This window comes from Mirounga leonina, unplaced genomic scaffold (genome assembly GCF_011800145.1).
Source record: "Mirounga leonina isolate KUSES-001 unplaced genomic scaffold, KU_Mleo_1.0 Mir_54, whole genome shotgun sequence".
NCBI lineage: Eukaryota > Metazoa > Chordata > Mammalia > Carnivora > Phocidae > Mirounga > Mirounga leonina.
The window spans coordinates 3,188,217-3,206,456 of NW_023270812.1; the positions used below are offsets into that span (position 1 = coordinate 3,188,217).

At 49.4% G+C, this 18,240-nt stretch overlaps 1 protein-coding gene across 1 annotated transcript in view; it reads left to right on the forward strand.

The window, feature by feature from the left end:
• The first annotated feature begins 728 nt into the window (after positions 1–728).
• LOC118001844 (transmembrane protein 181) overlaps positions 729–18,240 on the forward strand; it is a 70,893-nt gene continuing 53,381 nt past the window's right edge. The window contains exon 1 of the mRNA XM_034992010.1: positions 729–896. Coding sequence (XP_034847901.1) covers positions 766–896 — 131 coding nt within the window. The 5' untranslated portion in view covers positions 729–765. The remainder of the gene's footprint in view (positions 897–18,240) is intronic.

The window sequence follows — 18,240 nt, forward strand, 5'->3', positions numbered from 1 at the left end:
ATCTTTAGATAGATAGTCCCATGGAAGACGTGTTGATTTGTGAGTTTTAATTTTATACTCAAATGTTGAGCTTGTAGAGGATGAGAAACTCCCTTGCCTTTCCCCCCTTCCCCCCTCCTCCCATGGTTATAGAACGTGTGGGAAGAGTCATCTCATTGGGACACATTCCTTTATCGTTAAAAAATATTTCTTATGACATAACCATAATGGGCTTGGTTTTAAATGTTTTTGCATTAGGCCAAGTAGAACCCAGGGCCGGGGGGGGGGGGGGGGGGGGGGGAAGCAGTCTGGGGCTGTCCATGGTGCTGAACGTGGGAGCTGGCTCCAGTTTTTGACCTGTTCAGTCCTCCTCCAAGCCCCATTTTCCTTTTTTCCTCTCATCTCCGGTTGCTTCCTTTTCCCAATACGAGCTGTAGCGAGGGTGGCCCTTCATATTTTTGTCTGGGCGGCAGATGACCTTGTGTTGGATTTCCACGCCCCGGCTCCTTCTCCCTGGGCGGGGGCCGATGAGCGCGGCACGCTCCGCTGCTTAGGCCCCCACGGTCTCGCGGCGGCGCCCTGAGCGCGCCCCGCCCCACCTTCCTCCGCGCCCCCTCCCCACTTCCCCCGCCGCCTGCTCCTCCTCCTTCTCGGTCCCGCCCCGTGCGCTGGCAGCCCCGGCCGCCGGAGCTGGGAAGAGAGCGGCGAAGGAAGCAATACAAAGGGCGGAGCGGCGGGAGGAGGGGACGCCGGGCTCGGCGCCGGGAACGCGGGCGCGGCGCGGGCATGGACACCGAGTACCCTGCCTTCGAGCCCCCGCTCTGCAGCGAGCTCAAGCACCTATGCAAGCGGCTCCAGGAGGCGTACCGCGAGCTGAAGGAGGACCTCACGCCTTTCAAAGATGACCGCTACTACAGGTAGGGGCGGGCGGGCGCCGGCGGGCCGGGCTGCGGGGAGGGGGCGCAGACCCGGGGCTTCGGGCCGCCCCCGCCGTCCAACCCCGGGACTCGGGTGCGCTGCCGGCCTGGCGGGGGTCCCGCCCTTGGTCGCCCCTAACCCCCGGCTAGTGTCGAGCCCGGGGAGGGGCGGAGAGGGCGCTGGTCTGCGGGTTCTGGCCGCGGCCGGTCGGGAAGCTGGGGTGAAGAGCTGTTTTCCATTCCCTTGAAACCTGAGCCGAGATTCTGAAATCCGGAGAAGGGGACCACAGGCATTTGTCCCTGCTTTGCTCCTCCCTCCCTTCCTCCCTTCCTGTCATCCCCTCCTACCCCCCACCCGCGTGCCTACCGCCCCCACGGTCTTGCTCAGGCCTTGCTGAGTACTGGTTTGGGGAGAGGATTACTCCCCCTCCAGTGTCAGGCAGGGAGGGCCCTGGCCTCTCTTTTGAGGTACTCGGGCCCCTGAGCTTTGGTGAAAATCTCTGAGGCTGGGGTGCTCCTGAGCATTGGGGGCAGATGGCTTCTGGGCTGAGTCGCACCTGGGTGAAGATGTTGCGGGAGGTCACGGTTCCGCACGCACCCCGACGAGTTGTTGGTTTGGGCTTGTCTGTGTTCATCTCTGTCACCCTCTCCGTGTAGCCAAGGTGAGAGCTGTGGGGGTTGCAGATTCTCGCAGCAGGGCACCCGCCCCTTCCTGTGTTTCGCTGTTCTGATGGGAAACCCGCTCCTTTGCTCATGGCTGGGCTTAGCTGATGTGTTGTAGTATCGTGCAAGGACCCAATCTGGAGTCTGGAGTCTGGGGCCGAGGTTGATCTTTTTCCTCACTAGCTCTGTGACCCTGAGAAAGTTATCTGCTAACTCGCTTTGCAAGCTTCCTCATCTGTGAAATGGGGAGCTTGAACCAGAAGGTTTGTGGAAGGTGAAAATTCTAGTGATGATGTACTATTCACTGTGTACTTAAGGATAGGCAGTTGATTGCACAGCTATCTCTGAAGTGGGGATACTTGTTTTTATACAGCGTACCCTAATAGTCATATATGTGCTCAGAAAACTGTATGTCACACTTATCATGAGATCTTTTCAAAAGGCCAGTGGCTTCCCAGGGGCTGACCAATATATTGGTCACAAAATTGGTCACAAAAAATGGAAAAGCACATTTAAAAATATATGTAATCCCAAGATCCTATTGTGTGGCTCTGGATGGGACTCACAATCTGCCTCATGCAGCCCCCCAGGGCACCTGACAGTATGGTAAAAACAAACCACAGATAATTTTAAATCTTTTTTTTTTTTTAATTTTTATTTGATAGTTTTAAATCTTATGTTTAATGTATATTCCAGTCTCCTTTCCCCCTAACCTCTCCCCACTCTATTTTTTTTTTTCTCTGTATTTTATTTTCTTGGGAACATTTCTTTGGCAAAGGATCTAGTGAATAGCTAAATGGTCTTACTTCAGGTAGCAGAGAAGAGAACAAAGCCACACCACTGGTTAATCCACGACTGGATCATCCTTTATTCATTCACCCATTTATCCAACCAATAGTCATTGAAGATCTCCTATGTTCCTCCTGCCATTCTAGGGGCTGGAGATACAGGGTCCCTGATGTTGTGGAGCTTATAGGCAATAAACAAGTGATTACATGTCACAGTGAGCACTTGGAAGATAATAAACCAGGTGCCATGATAAAGAGTGATAGGGGTGCTACTTCAGAGAAACTGGTCAGAGAAGGCTCTTGGAGAAGGTGACATTTGACTAAGAATGAAGAATGACTCACTCACGAGCTGGAGGGGGATGTTCCAGAAGAGGAAGTATAATCACAAAGTCCCCGAGGCCATAAAAACATGGTACAGTAGTCTTCCTTTGCTGCAGGGATTGTGTTCTAAGGCCCCCAGGGGATGCCTGAAACCACAGATAATACTGAATCCTAGATATATTATGGTTTTTCCTATACATACCTATGATAAAATTTAATTTGTAAATTAGGCACAGTAAGAGATTGACAACAACGAATAATAAAATAGAACAAGTATAATAATATAATCAAGGTTGTGTGAATGTGGTCTCTCTCAAAATATCTTACTGTACTGTACTCACCCTTCTTTTTTTTTTTAAAGATTTATTTATTTATTTGAGAGAGCGAGAGAACGTGTGCATGCATGAACGCACAAGTAGGGGGAGGGGCAGAGGGAGAGAATCTTCAAGCAGACTCCCTGCTGACCATGGCACTTGACCTGCTGACCACCTATCAGAAGGAGGATTATCTTGCTTCTGGCCTGCAGGTAACTGAAGCGGCCATGGAAGGCAAAACCACGGGTAAGGGGGCGGGGGGGGAACTACTGCATGTTCAAGGAATAAAAAGAAGATCAGCATGGTCAGAGAAATAGGCAGGGCCAGGTCATATAGAGCCTTGAATGCTAGACCAAGAAGTATGAATTTCATTAGAATTCCAATGTGAAGGCATTGAAGGGTTTTAAGTGTGGGGGAGTGACATGAGCAGTTTGGCTGCTGGTCCTGCAGCAAGCATCTGAATCTAGAGTCCAGGGGCAACTCCACTAGTTGATCTGGATCTTGAAGACCATGAATTTACCGTGGTTGGAAGGGGAAAGTGATGAGTTCTGTCTGCCCCACGGACATGAGGACAAGCCAGCTGCAGAACGCTTTACAATATTGTGTGTTGGCAGAGCAGTTAGGCTGGGTCACAAAGACTGGTTTATAGTGAGGAGATATTTTAGGTCACTGAACTGCCTTCCATTGCTCCATTGAATTTTTATATCAATGGGTTGTCCCTTTACAAAACTAGGCAAAAGATTCTTGGGTTTCCAAGTTGGGAAGCTGATAGTTACAGCTCCTGCATCTGCCTAGCTGGAAGATGCATTTGCGACTCTAATTTTTGCTCCTGCTTTTCTGTCTCCGTGTCCTCATTAGTGATTTATGATTAAAAAGCACCAGTCCTTTTTCCCCTGGAGGGCCAGGGCCTTGCCCCGTGTGGCTGACAGTTTCCTCGGAACAGGATGCAGCGAGGAGACAGCTGCTAATCCCCTCTTGCATAAGATGGTTGGTCCCTCCGTTATGGCTGTTGGCATACTGGCTACATAATTTGGCATCATTGACAAATGGCAGCTATGTGATCAAAGGACTCGCAGTCACGTGCACAAACTGAGAGATGACAGTGGTACCGCCTGCTAGGAAGGGGGTGCTGGCATGATGTAGGGGGCAGAGCAGTAGGCTGGGTCTGAACTCTACCCTTTGCTAACTCCCAGGCCTTTGGGTAACCGTTATATTTCACTGGTGATCAGTTTCCCCATCAGAAAAATGAAGCAAGGATGTGGTAGGCTCAAGTGCTTTTGAGAATAACATGGAGGATGCTTTCCAATACAGACAACAGAAAAAGCAAAGCAGCTGGGAGGTAATGGATTGAGTTGTTTGTTGATTCAGCAGCTTAATGATGTCATCAAGTCCTTTCATTTTAACTTGATGACAATTGGCCTCAATTGGCTACTAGTAATCATTTTGGCTATTGCTTCTCATTCACATCCATGGGGAGAATGGGCTGGCTTCCTCTAAATGAGAAGAGATAACTTGAAGCCTGCAGCAAAACTCCTTGAATCTCATCTATACCCCCACCAAAATGGTAATAGTGAAGAAGACAGACATGTGTTGACAAGGACATGGAACTTTCATACACTGCAGATGGGAGGGAAAATCGGTCCAGTCCCATGTGGGACTGTGGAAGGCCGTTTGGCTGTATCTCCTAAAGTTGAATGTATATATTCCCTTCAGCCCAGCAATCCTTCTTAGGTATTTACCCTACAGAAGTGCATATATGTGTCCTCAATAGACAAGGACTAAAATGTTCATAGCAGCACAATTTGCTGTACTCCTGAACCAGAAACCAACCAAATACTCATCAACAGCAGAATGGATAAATTTGGCTTATTCCATCATGGAATATTATACAGCAATGAAAGTAAGCAACTTACAACTCTATGCAATAAAAATGAGTCCCTCACACACATAATGTGAGTAAAAAAGGCCAGACATGGAGTATATACTGTTTGATTCTACTTATATAAAAAGAAGTATAAAACAGGCAAAATGACCCTGTAGTGTTGGAAGTCAGGACAGTGGTTACCCTTGAGGGAATAGTGAATGGAAGAGGGCAGAAAAGGGCTTTCAGGCTGCGGGTGATATTTTGCTTCTTGATCTGGGTGCTGGTTACACAGGCATATGCAGTTTGTGAACATCGGTCAAGCTATACACATGATACATGCACTTTTCTGTATGTGTATAATGCTTCAGTAGAAAGCTTAAAAGAAAACCAACTCCTGTGTCTCATTGACGACATCAGGGCACTTGCTCATTCTTGAGCTCTGGGGTTGGAAACAGACTGAGGCAAATCAGAGCACCCCAGGAGCTGAGGGTGGGGTCAATTTCCTCTAAGGCCTATGTCCTCAAGGGAGGAGAGGTAGAGAGCAGAGCCCAGTTGCAGTTCTGTTAGGAAGAAGATGTGGGGAATGGATGCCAAGGAGGCAGTCAGTCATGTCCATGAAATAAATAGTCAGGAGCTAAAGAAAAGTGAAGGACAATAGATACAGTCCTTTAGAGCTCAGCTCTTGGAGAATTTGTGGTTGGCCATTTTGCCGACCCATACTTTGTTTCTCATGTTATTACTTTACCTCTGTAAAATATAGGAACAACCAAGATGGACTTGAGTTTTCTTGGCCAGTGAAGGGACGCCAGTGGTGTCCTCACCCAAGAGGTTACTTTTTTGGAGGTAACATCTTATTATCTTGGTGAATTCCTCAGGGCCCAGGGGCTAGTCCTCAGTCTTGCTGGCCTATTTTAGTCAGCCACATTGAGAGAGAAGGACCTGTTCTCAGGGAAGGCTTCTCATTTTTTATTTTATTTTATTTATTATGTTATGTTAGTCACCATATAATACATCATTAGTTTTTGATGTAGTGTTCCATGATTCATTGTTGGCGTATAACACCCAGTGCTCCATGCAATACATGTCCTCCTTAACCCTAACCCCCCTCCCCTCTAAAACCCTCGGTTTGTTTCTTGGAGTCCATAGTCTCTCATGGTTCGTCTCCCCCTCCGATTTCCCCTGCTTCATTTTTCCCTTCTTTCTCCTAATGTCCTCCATGCTATTCCTTATGTTCCACAAATAAGTGAAACCATGTGATAATTGTTTTTATCTGCTTGACTTATTTCACTTAGCATAATCTCCTCCAGTCCCATCCATGTTGATGTAAAAGTTGGGTATTCATCCCTTCTGATGGCTGAGTAATAGTCCGTTGTATATATGGACTACAACTTCTTTATCCTTTCATCTGTTGAAGGGCATCTTGGCTCTTTCCACAGTTTGGCTATTGTGGACATTGGGGTGTATATGGTCAGGGAAGTCTTCTCATTAACTAAGCTCTGGATGAATATACAGAATCAGAATGCCAGTTTATGTAATTGGCTGATGCAGACCCACGAGAACACAGATAATGTTGGGCATGGCATCACAGCCAGGGGAATTAGCTAGATTAGGGATTCTCAATGCTAGCTGCACATCATAATCACTTGGGGGAGCTTTTAAAAAGACAGATGCCCAGGCCGTACCCTCGAGAACTCTGATTTAATTGGCCTGGGCTGGATCTCAGCCAGGATGGAGAACCCAAGAACGGTGAGTGGAATGTTTAAGAGCATCCATCTCAATGGGACGGGCTTGCCATCAGGACAGGAATCCCATGGTGTTTTATCGTTTGGTGTTTCCAGGTGGTACAACTCCATGCTTCAGGGCCATCCCGAAGGCCTTGACCTGGCCGCGGGTACATGTATGGCGCTCGCGGTTCCAACGCAGACACGCTCTACTCTTGTCAGCACTCTTCCTGGTGGTTCACCGAAGCTGAATTATTTTTACCTGTGCCTTCATGTAAGCAGAGCTTTGGCCCATGCAGCGGAGTTGTTTTGTTCTTTTTTTCTTTAAAGCTAGCTACATCTTGCTCTGAATGGAGAGGAAAAGATAAAGATCTTCTTTGGGGAGCAGAGCAGGTAGAAGGTGCTGACTGTTCCCCGGGCCCGTCATCATTCAGCTGCAGCAATGACTCAGCTCTTGCAGTAGAAAAGCCTCATCTGCCGGATGAGAAAAGGCCTCCGAGCTGGGCCAGGACATCCGAAGCTTGACAGAGGAGAGCCGGGACTCTGGATTTGTCTTAGAGGGCGGCGCTGACACAGGACCACAAACCGAGCGGCTTACACAGCAGACGTTTTGTGTCTCCCAGTTCTGGAGGCCAGAATTCTGAGATCAAGGTGTTGGCAGGGTGGTTCCGCCCAAGGCTGTGAGGGCAGGGCCTGTTCTGGCCTCCCTGACAGCTTGGGGTGGGGGGTGGGGGTGCGGCTCAGCTCTTCCTTGGCTCCTACGTGGCCGCTCGTTCATTTTCTCTCTGTCTTCCCTCGCTGTGCATCTGTCTCTGCATCCAAATTTCCCCTTGTCGTAAGGACACCAGTTGTAGTGGATCAGGGTCCACCCTTGACCTCATCTTAACTTGATCATCTGCAAAGACCCTGTTTCCAAACAAGCCACAGTCACAGGCACTGGGGGTCAGGACTTCAACATCTTTGGGGGACACAATTACCCCCATAACAGGCTCTCCTTGAGCGGGACTGCCCGTGTGCTGCTACAGGGCTGTGGATTTAGATTCCCCTCCGAATATTTTCTAAACTAGCAGCTGACTGTTTGGTGAGCAAGAGTCAGGAGGCCAGAGTCTTGGCTCTGTTGCTGCCATCTTGGAAATCAGGTCTGCACATCTCATAGTATGATCGCAGATCCCTCCTGGCTCTAAAACCAAGACCACAGAGAGAGAGGGGGGCTGTGTCTGAGGGGGGCCCAGGGATGGCCTCCCCAGCAGAGGTGACTCCAGTCTTCTCAATGCTGCCCAAGCTGCCTGAGCTTTATGAAGTTCAGGTTGGGAAAGGTGTGTGTGTGGTGTGCGTGTGTGGAGGGGTATCTACATGGTGTGTGTGTGTGGTGTAAGGCTGTGTGTGGTGTGTGCATTGGGGTGAAGGAGGACATGGAGTGTGGGCAAAGGACACAGGCCCCTGCCCAGCCCTCTGTGGTGGGAAACCAGTTTGCGAGGGGCTGTTGGGCCAGAGGTAGCGTGACCAAACTGTCCTGGCTTTAGCACCGGAAGTCCAGTGTCCTGGGAACCCCCTCAGTCTCAGGAGTATCGAGATGGTTGGTGACCCCAGATGTGTGACTCCAGCTGAAGCTGGCTGAGGAGGCCGAGTCTGGGGTGTCACCGTCAGCGTCCTGGGCAGAGGTGACAGAAGACACGCCCTTGAACTTCTCCACTCTGGAATGGTGGTTTTCCCTCCTTTGTCCCGCTTTCTCCCCTGTTCTCTTGGCCTCAGGCCCTGTCCGTCCTCCTCATTGAATAAAGACGGCCTTGTTGCCACAGGGCGGTGGTTCTCAGAGGAGAGCCCACCAGGGCAAGAGAACCTCAAGGCTCTTCTAAAAATAACCACTATGTAAAAATAAATAAATAAATAACCACTATGTTGTGGCACTTCCTTCCCTATCCTGAAATGAAATTCCTGGGTAATATCTTACATGCTTCCATAACTTAAAAAACAAAAACACTGGGGTGCCTGGGTGGCTCAGTTGGTTACATGTCTGCCTTCGGCTCAGGTCATTATCCCGGGGTCAATCATCCCTGGGATCGAGCCCCCACACTGGGCTCCCCGCTCAGCTGGTGGGGGAACAGTCTGCTTCTCCCTCCCCCTCTGCCCCTTCCCCTCCCCTCGTGCTCACGCTCTCTCTTGCTCTATCTGAAATAAATACATAAAACCTTTAAAAAATGAAAAACAAAACAAATATACCTACCCTAAATGTAATCAGAATAGGCAATGAAAGAAATGCACCAAGAGTATGCATTTCACCCTCAAAATGCTCTGACAAGTCACTTAAAGGAAATGCGCCAGGAGGCCGGATTTTCAGAAGTCACTGCTTTAGGCCCCTCTGTAGGCCTTCCCGGGGTGGGTGGGTGCCTGCGCTGCTCCCCATGGACCCCTGCCCTGGGGTTGCCCAGCCCAGACTGCAGGGCATTGCTGAGCCTGGTTTCGGACTTTTCTATGCCAGGGCTCCTGCCGCATCCCCTTCCCCCCCATCCCGTAAGTACTTGAGTTTTGCACCATTTAGTCCACGTCCAGGAAATCAGAATAGAGACCTTTGTTCTGTATGTTCAAGGCCAAAGCAGAGGGTTTCTGGAGCCCAGCGGCCCCCGGACCTGCGGCTGGACGGCCCCTTCGTGTGCCTGGAACTGGCCAACTCGCGTTTACTGTAACTTGGCAATTTGTGGCAAATGGTGGCTCTAATTTGAGCCACTTAGTTTGTTGTGTGGGAAACGGCTTGCTCGGGGCGGGGGCGGGGGGGCAGGGGGGGCAGGGCTGGTATTCTGCTGGAAACAGAGTCTGAAGTTAGAGACAGGCCCCGCGGTGAGCCCGGTCCCGGTGGGTGCTGCACACAGAAGGGGGGACGTGGGCAGGGGCGCTCTGTGCTGCCCCCTTTGTCTCCTAGGGAATGAGGGAAGCAAACCGAACGTGGAAAAAAATACCGTAACCTGGGCACCGCTGTGCGCTTTCAATTCCTTTTAACACCCCCACGTGGCTGGGAAGGGGCCCTCCAGGTGTTGTGGTTCGAGAAGGCAGGGCCTCCTAACAAAGTCCTGTTGATTTCCCATCAGCAAGCCTGGGAGGACTCGAAGACGGGGTTATGTTTCTCTGTGAAGATGATTCCCAGTTTCCCCGGGTTAGTTGTCTGGCATTTCCGACCTGCAAGCCCATGCTCTTAGGTGAAGAAAGCCCTCAATTTTGATTCAGGCCAACAGAGATTACTTTAAAAGTCAACTGGAAAGGGCAAGCACACCTACTGCTCAGTGGTGCATGATCGAGAAGATCCAGACCTGGCATTCTTCTTATCCTCAGCGTCCTGCAGGGCGAAATGGAAAATCAAACACCGTTCCTCCAGGTTGCCATAAGAATGATGGCTTTGCTGTAGTTCTCGTGGTCGAGGGCAACGTCAGGGACACCTACAGGCATTCACTGTTGCTTTACGGAGATATGGAACAACAGTGTTTAAGACTATTGATTGTGGGGCGCCTGGGTGACTCAGTCGGTTAAGCAACTGACTCTTGGTTTCGGCTCTGGTCATGATCCCAGGGTTGTGGGATTGAGCCCCGCATCAGGCTCTGTGCTCAGTGCAGAGTTTACTTGTCCCTTTCCCTTTTCCCCTCCCCATCCCCAATGCTCTATCTCTGAAATAAATAAATAAACAAATAAATACAATCTTTTTAAAAAAGACTATTGATTGCAAGTATTAATTTCAGCCCAAAAGAAGGAATTTATTACAAAGATACAGAGGTAATTTACAGAATCTAAGGGCGAAAATGCCCCTGGATTTCAGGAAGGAAATGGAACTGATTCAGCATGGGTTTCTAATCTCTCGCCAGGGCCCCAAACCATTGGTTACCGAGCCTGCTGCACATGGGGATGCTTTGGAGAGCTTTAACAATGACTGAAGCCCAAACCCTACTTCGGATTCTGATTTCATTGGTTTAGGGTTCAGCGTGGGTATTGGGCCTTTTTAAAGCTCTCCAAGTGACTTTGACTCAACAAATTTTGAGACCCATTGTCCTAAACTAATTTGTTCCTCTGCCCTTTGTCCTAGCTCCCTGGGAGCCCCCGGTCTTTGATCAATACCAATACTCTCTTCTCTGTGCTTATGCTGCTCGATTGCTGGAGGAAATCACCACCAGGCAGGCATTAGTAGAAGTCATCATTAACATGAGCTCAAAGACGTCAGCTGGGGCCTCCACGAAGCCCCGGAATCCTGTTAGATTTTCCCAGGACGCCGCTCACTTCCTCAGTCTTTGCAACAACAATTTCGAACCTTCTCCGCCTCTTTGTACTAGATCAAATTGACAAATCCCCAGAGCCACTGGGCCCTGCCCACATCCTCCCATCCTACTCCACCATGGCCTGTGCCTTGCTTCCTCAACTCAGTCATCCTGATAAAGGGTTACATAGTTCCCGGCCTCTCCCACCTCCACCCCACCACCGACAGACAGGGGAGGCTTGTTCACCCCACATCAGCTGGACTGGTACCCACAGGCCCGGGATCCCCAGTGGCTGCTTGCAGGGCCCTGGAGTATAAGCTAGGTGTGTAGGTCAGACTCCGGCCCACAGGACACAGATGGCAGGATAGAACTAACAGATCATTTCCAGGCACCATCGTTTCGGGCAGTCTCTCTGGAGCTATCCTGCAAGACGGAGCGATTAGATGTGTTGATAGTGAAGTTGGGGACAGCTTGCACTCCCCCCAGTGTACTCTCCTGAGCCCCTCTCCATGCTCTCTCCAAGCTTCCTTGGGGTCATACCTGCTTCCCATAAAGTTCACATGGAAACTCTTGCCTCAGATTCTGTTTTCGAGGGAAGCAAGCTAAGATATTCTTGAACATGAAGACAGTTTTGCCCTGTAACTCATAGAAGGAATTAAGGCCAGAAGTAGCGTGACCAACTGTCCTGGTTTGCCTGGGCCTGCAGGACCCCTGGGATCGGGGCTTTTCTGGACTAGAACTAGAAAATCTCAGGAAAACCAGGACCAGCAAGGAGAGGAGACCTCGCAGAAGGAGGGGCACACTCAGCTTCCCGCCTCCAAACGACACACTCGCTGGCCTGGCAACTCCTACCCTTTTCTCCCCAGAGCAGGTGTCCCCACAGCCTCTAAACTGTGAGAAAACACACCAGGATGTTGCCAGTCATCTGTCCTTCCTTCAGGACACGTCTTGGGGGTCTTTCTGCACCAGGCTTGGTGCCGGGCCCTGGAAAGATGAGGACAAATAAAGGCGGCACAGCGAAGTCACAGGGGATGGTAGTGGAACGGTACTTGTTTCGTGAAAGGGAGGTCTAACTAGGCACAGTGACCTCCAAAGGCTGAAGAAAAAGGCTAAGTCCAGCTTGAGGAGAAGTGGTTTTTTTAAGGGGACTTCCGGACAGAAGCATACCTTGGGCATCATAAGACAGTAGACGGTTGCAACCCCACCTCCTTTAAGACCTGCTGCTTTTGTAGCCCCAAGGCTGGGAGTACACGTGGGGGACCAGCCAGGAGGACAGAGCTTGACAACAGGTGTGTGTCATGGCCATATCTCCAGGGCAGATCAAGGGCGTTTTGCCTCGGGGTGTATTTAAGGGTGTGGTTAAACAAAAGGAAAGAATCGGAGGGGGTGCTGTGCTCAAGGTCTCAGGTCACAGACCGGTCATCCTGGCGGATTGTTCAAGATGGCATTAGTCTGGTTCATGCAGTACCACTCAAATGCTCAGGATAAAATGGAATACATGTTTCAGTCAAGTAAATTGAGACTGATACTTAAAAAATCCCAAATGGGGTGCCTGGGTGGCTCAGTTGGTTAAGCGACTGCCTTCGGCTCAGGTCATGATCCTGGAGTCCCTGGATCGAGTCCCGCATCAGGCTCCCTGCTCGGCGGGGAGTCTGCTTCTCCCTCTGACCCTCCTCCCTCTCATGCTCTCTGTCTCTCATTCTCTCTCTCGCAAATAAATAAAGAAAATCTTTAAAAAAAAAAAAAAAAATCCCAAATGACCAAAGGCAGAGAAGGTGAACGGTATTGGTATGCTGGACACTGATTCCCGGTGAGTGGAAGCCGTGCGGCCCGTGAGCAAGGGCTGTGCCCTGCGAGCGTGTGTGGGGCCTAGGGATGGGCTCAGGCAAGGTGTTCCTGCTTCTACTCACTGCGCTTTATTATTGCAAGTACCAGAAATGTGACTTCTGTCTTGCCCTCACTCTCGTTCTTGTCACTCACTCACTTGGATGAAGCAAAGCTGCCACACGAGAAGCTGCCCTGTGGAAAACCCCAAGTGGCAAGGAACTGAGTGACCACCAGCCAATAGTCCAGGAGGCACTAGATCGTGCCAACCACCACCGGCATGAGCGTGGAGGCAGACCCTTCCCCCGGCTAGTCTTGAGGATAACTTCAGTCCCAGATGACACGGTGCCTACAGCCTGAATGAGAGCCTGAGCCAAAGGACCCCGCTAATTGCACCTGGATTCCTGACCCCCTGTTCTGAACAAAAGATTCACAACAGCTGTGTTCCAGTTTTGAAAAGGAAAGAAAACTTTATTATTATTATAGAAACCTAATAGAAACAGAAGAGGAAAGGAATCTACACATAGATGAAGGTAATAGTAGGCAATAAATGAGAGTAAGTTACATCAAATTGGGTACTTACAATCTCCAGCCTCCCCAGCCAGGGAAACCCCGTGGAGACAAGCCAGGCTGGAGTCCAAATGGAGAGGCCTGGGTGGAGCGTCCTCCCCTCAGGTGAGACTTCCCACGGACCATCCCCATAAGGGCCATATTTATAGGGCCAATAACAGGGTTTGAAATGAAATATTTGTTTGCCTGAATGCAGTCTGGAGCGAGCGGCATTTCCATGTTACCATGTTTCTATATTTTCAAGGAGACTGCGCTGTGTGTTTCTGCCTCCCCTCTTGGATTCCGGATTCCGTTCTGGGGGACCAGCCCAGCCTGGAGCAGGAGGGGATGTGAGACAAGATTTGTAGCTCTTGATGTCCAGAACAGAAGGGTCAGTTCTGATCTGGAGGCCAGGTAGTATATTCCAAACAACCAGGCTCCCAAGGCAACTCACACAGCACGAGTCTCACAAACAACAGTCCTTAGCCTGCCTGTGTGCGCGCGGCTCCAGGCGGTCGGTTATGCGGGACAAGTCACAAATACATCTATCCATATAGAACACCCACAGAAACCACGAGATAATACATGTCGTTTCAGGACACAAAGTTCTGAGGTAATTTGTTATGTAGCAACAGATAACTAATACAGCTAATATGTGTTGGGGTAGTTTCCGCAGCAGTAAATAATGGGAACAAGCACAAGGATGAGAAAGCAAGAACGACAATTTTATATTGTGAATAACCCACCGAGCTGAATGTCTGTGTTCTGGCATTACGAAACTTGGTAAGAAGGTAAAGCTTTGGAACCAATCAGAGGTAGACCATTGCTTCTACCGATCGGTTCTCAGGAGTCAAGAAGACAGTGAAGAGTAAGCTCCCACATTTGGTACAACAAGTGGGCCAGAAGGCATAAGGCCTCCTGCAAAGGACAGGAGGAGGTTGTGGGGACGGCGGCCTGGTGAGACAGCTGAGCCCTGATGGAAACACCTTTGTTCTGCTCTGCTTACTGCAGAGGGGATGAGTCAGCTGGAAATGGGTGTCCAGGAGCTGCTGAAACCCAGGCCAAGGCATGTCGCTAACATCCACTGTCATCAACTATCATCGGGCTCAAGGGAGAATTGAGACTGAGGTTTTCCTGCTTTGGAACAAAGAATAGGCGATCAGAGTTGTTGGTACTGAATTCCTTAGTCTCTGCACTGAATATGTAGGGCAGTTTTCCTTTTTAAGAAACCTTCCGTTCTGGGGTGTTAGGGACTGACAGCTCTCATTCCTATTTTGAAGGCCTAGCCCTCCCACTGTGGCTGAATTTGGAGTAAGGAAGGAATTAGGTTTAAGGAGGTCATAAGGGTGGGGCCCTGATCTGACGGGATTGGGGTCCTTATTAGAAGAGACGCCAGAGAGCTCCTGCTCTCTCTTCTCTCACACATGCACCAAGGACAGGCCATGTGAGAACACAGCCAGAAGGTGGCTCTCTGCAAGCCAGGAAGAGAGTCCTCACCAGAAACAGAATCAACCAGAACCTTGATCTTGGACTTGTAGCCTCTAGAACTGTGAGAAAAAACTTACCGTGGAAGCCATTCAGTCTATGGTATTTTGTTATAATAGCCTGAGCTAACTAACACAATAGTTAGAGAGAGTTGCAGTAAGCTCTTCGTTTCCTTCCTGTTTAACTCCGGGCTCAACTAGAGCATGAGTACTTGATGTTAGCCATTATTGATTCTTACTAATAAGATGTTAGGAGATCACTATAGTCTATCTACAAAATTCTAGACAAATGTTCACTGTTACATTAGGAAGGGAATTTGAGTCCCCTGGAATAGACAACTGATTTCCTAGGGTATCAAGAGCATTTGCAGATAAACCCCTTGAGATGTTGCCATCAGCCTTGAAAAACAGCAGGGAGTCAGCAAACTGCAGACCGGTGGCCTTGACTTTGTTTCAGTTCTAGAGAAAATGATTTCAAGGGTTGGCTTGCTGGCCCTAAGAAAATGAAATGAGGGGCACTTGGGTGGCTCAGTCGTTAAGCGTCTGCCTTCGGCTCAGGTCATGATCTCAGGGTCCTGAGATCGAGCCCCGCATCCGGCTCCCTGCTCAGCGGGGAGCCTGCTTCTCCCTCTCCCTCTGTCGCTCCCCCTGCTTCTGCTCTCTCTCTCAAATAAATAAATAAAATCTTAAAAAAAAAAAAGAAAATGAATGTTAGGTATGAGTAGGTGTCTTTCTAAGAATATGTGGTATCAGACTAATCTAATTTCTGACATTTTGATCCTTTTCAAAACAAGGCTAGGTTTCAGATACATATACACTCACTCATGGGTCCAATCTCCCAATTAAATGGGATTACTGGGGGATGCTGTGAAACATTGTATATATGGATTTTAGAAGGCTTTTAAAATAAGAACAAAGTTGATACATGTGGGCTGAGTGCCTCTGAGGTTAGAGAGACTATATATATCTAATGGTCTGTTTGGTCCTGGCCTTTGCTGGTCACTCTGACCCTGTCACATTCTTCAACGCTTGGGACATCAACATTGGAAGAGCATGAGCTTGGGGTGAGGTCGTCCTAGGTTCTCACCAGTAGTCCCTGAGAAAGTCACTTAACCTCTTTAAGGCCTTAGTTTCCTATCTGTAAAATGAGGATAATGACCTTGGATAACTCATCAAGTTGCTGAGAGAATTCATTGGCTCGGGCCTTAGGCTTTGCTGGTGATCAGTATTGCTGGTTCTTCTCATTGGACAGCATGACCCTGAGCAGAGATCCTAGGAGGCATCAGGAGAATGGAATCATCAGTTGAATGGGCAGAAGCTGCCAGAATACCAACTCATTCTCAGGCTGATACAGACCTCATCTGAAATGTGCTCCATTCTGAGCTTAGTGAGGAAACTTGCTGAACAGAAGCATGTTCAGAGGAGGGGGCCTGGAGGTGACCTGGAGGAAATCTCCTGTGAGGGATGGTTGACATGTTAGACAAGCTTTCTTGGAGACCCAGGATAGGTTGGGCACCTTTCCCCTTATCATATACTCTATCACTGTGCTCTTCTATCCCTTTTCCATCACAGTTGTACTGTGTCGTTATTCGGTTATTTGTTTGCTGGCTGTGTCCTTCACCAAAAGATAAGTCCCAGGAGGACAGGGATTGTCCCACGTATTTGTGTTGTGTTTCTACAGCTGAAGGAAGTGCGTGGCACACACTGAATACTCAGTTAATGCTGGAAGAACACATAAATGAGAAAATGAGGGATCAAGTGATGCTGGACAGCAGGTCAAAGGAGGACCAATGTGGAGAATTTACCAGGAGGGAGTTTGGGTCTCAAAGAGGTCAACTCTTTTTAAAACCTGGAGCCATATGAAAACAGCAAGAGATCGGTGGGGATGTCTCAGAAGAGGCCAGGCAGCTGGCCCAGTCTCTGGAGTAGGCATTTTTCCATCAGATAAGACTGCCTCAGATTGGAGGTAAAAACTGGCTGCCTCTGGGCAAATGCAGCCAGCAAATGTGTTTTGTTTAGTCTTCCCGGAGTTCAAAATATTTTTTAACTAATTTCCAATACTTCAGAATTGGAAGGTGTGACATGCAAAGTTGTATCGGAAGTCAGAGTCTTTCCAAGGGCCGAGCGCAGCTCCTTTAGACGATGCCCACTCTGGTGCACAGTGCCCACCTGGCTGGTGCCCCATCACCTGCCTGTCCTGCAGTTACTGGTGTTTATGCTCCCTGGCCTTGTTGCCGGGAAGACCCCTTTTTCTCCAAGTGTCTACGAAAAGAATCAGAGGAATAATCTTTTGGTATCATTTCTTTAAGAGTTGTGGTTTAGGATTCAGGGTGGTAATGGAATTTGTCATTCTTACTTGGTATTCAGTCTGTTGCTTTGCCTGGTGTCCGCCCCCCCCCCCCCTTCCCTCCAACTTCTCAAGCCTGTCCCACTTCGAGATCAGCCCAAACATTGAGCATTCTCTCCCCTCTCCCACCCAACCCCACCGCAGGTGAGTTAGGTGCCCTTCCTCAGTGTCACTGTAGCAATCTGTGCTTGTCACCCTTAGTTTTGGTAACTGACTTTGCCTGTAAGTTTGCTGAGGGTGGGAACTGAATGCTATTCGTGTTGGTATCTTCCTGCCAGTACCAATGAGCTTGTTGGCAGCTTAGCGCATGAACAAGAAAACATTAGGAAGAAAGCTTGAGTCTTTTATTTTCCTCATTTAGATTGACTTTAAACCCATGGCAATAAGTGGACAGGGGACATTTTGACAAATGCTCCAAAGGGAATCTTGGAAATATCCAAAACTGTGGTTCTCCTCTGTTCTCGATCACAGAAATTTAGGACTGTATGCCAGGATCTTAGATCAAGAAAGTGCTTTTGGTCAGCTGATCTCATCACACTGTAGAAAGAACTGCAACAGGATTGGCCCCTGAAACTTGCTCCTACTCAACACCTTAGCAGGACCCGGATTGCACCATCAGTTATGTTTTCAGCTCTGTGGGATGTGGGGTGTGGGAACCACACCTGCATGCTTCCTGAGGGACGCTGTTTGCACTGGGGATGGAAAATCTGCCTGCTATGGTAGCTCTAATTTAGAAAAAGCTTGCAGAAACTACCAGAAAGAGGCTGGAAAAGCTATCCTGGCATCATTTAGGGGTGTCAGAGGTTTGCTCTGGCATTTAAGCTCTTTGGGTCACAAACCTCTTTGAGAATTTGGAAAGTTATAGATCTTCTCGCCAGAAAAATGCAGACACCCATAGGGTCTTTCACGCATCTGTAGGGCATTCATGGACTCCTATGGTCCATTCTTATGCCCTGATTAAGACGCCCTAGAAGCCAGAGGGTGGATGTTTTAATGTTCTGTCTCCTCAGCAAGGGACAAGGAGTAAGAGTCAAGTCATACATTCATTCATTCGATTTGTGAACCCTAGACTGAGCCCACCCACCGCTCGGGCCCGCCTCTGTGCTCTTGGGGCGCAGGGGAGGTGGACGCGCCGCGGGATCCCCTCCTCTGGGGCCAGTGAGCGGGGTCTGTGCAGGGCAGTGCGGCCCCTCTCGGGCCCCTGCCCCGCCCCCGCCGCGCCCCCGCGCCCCCC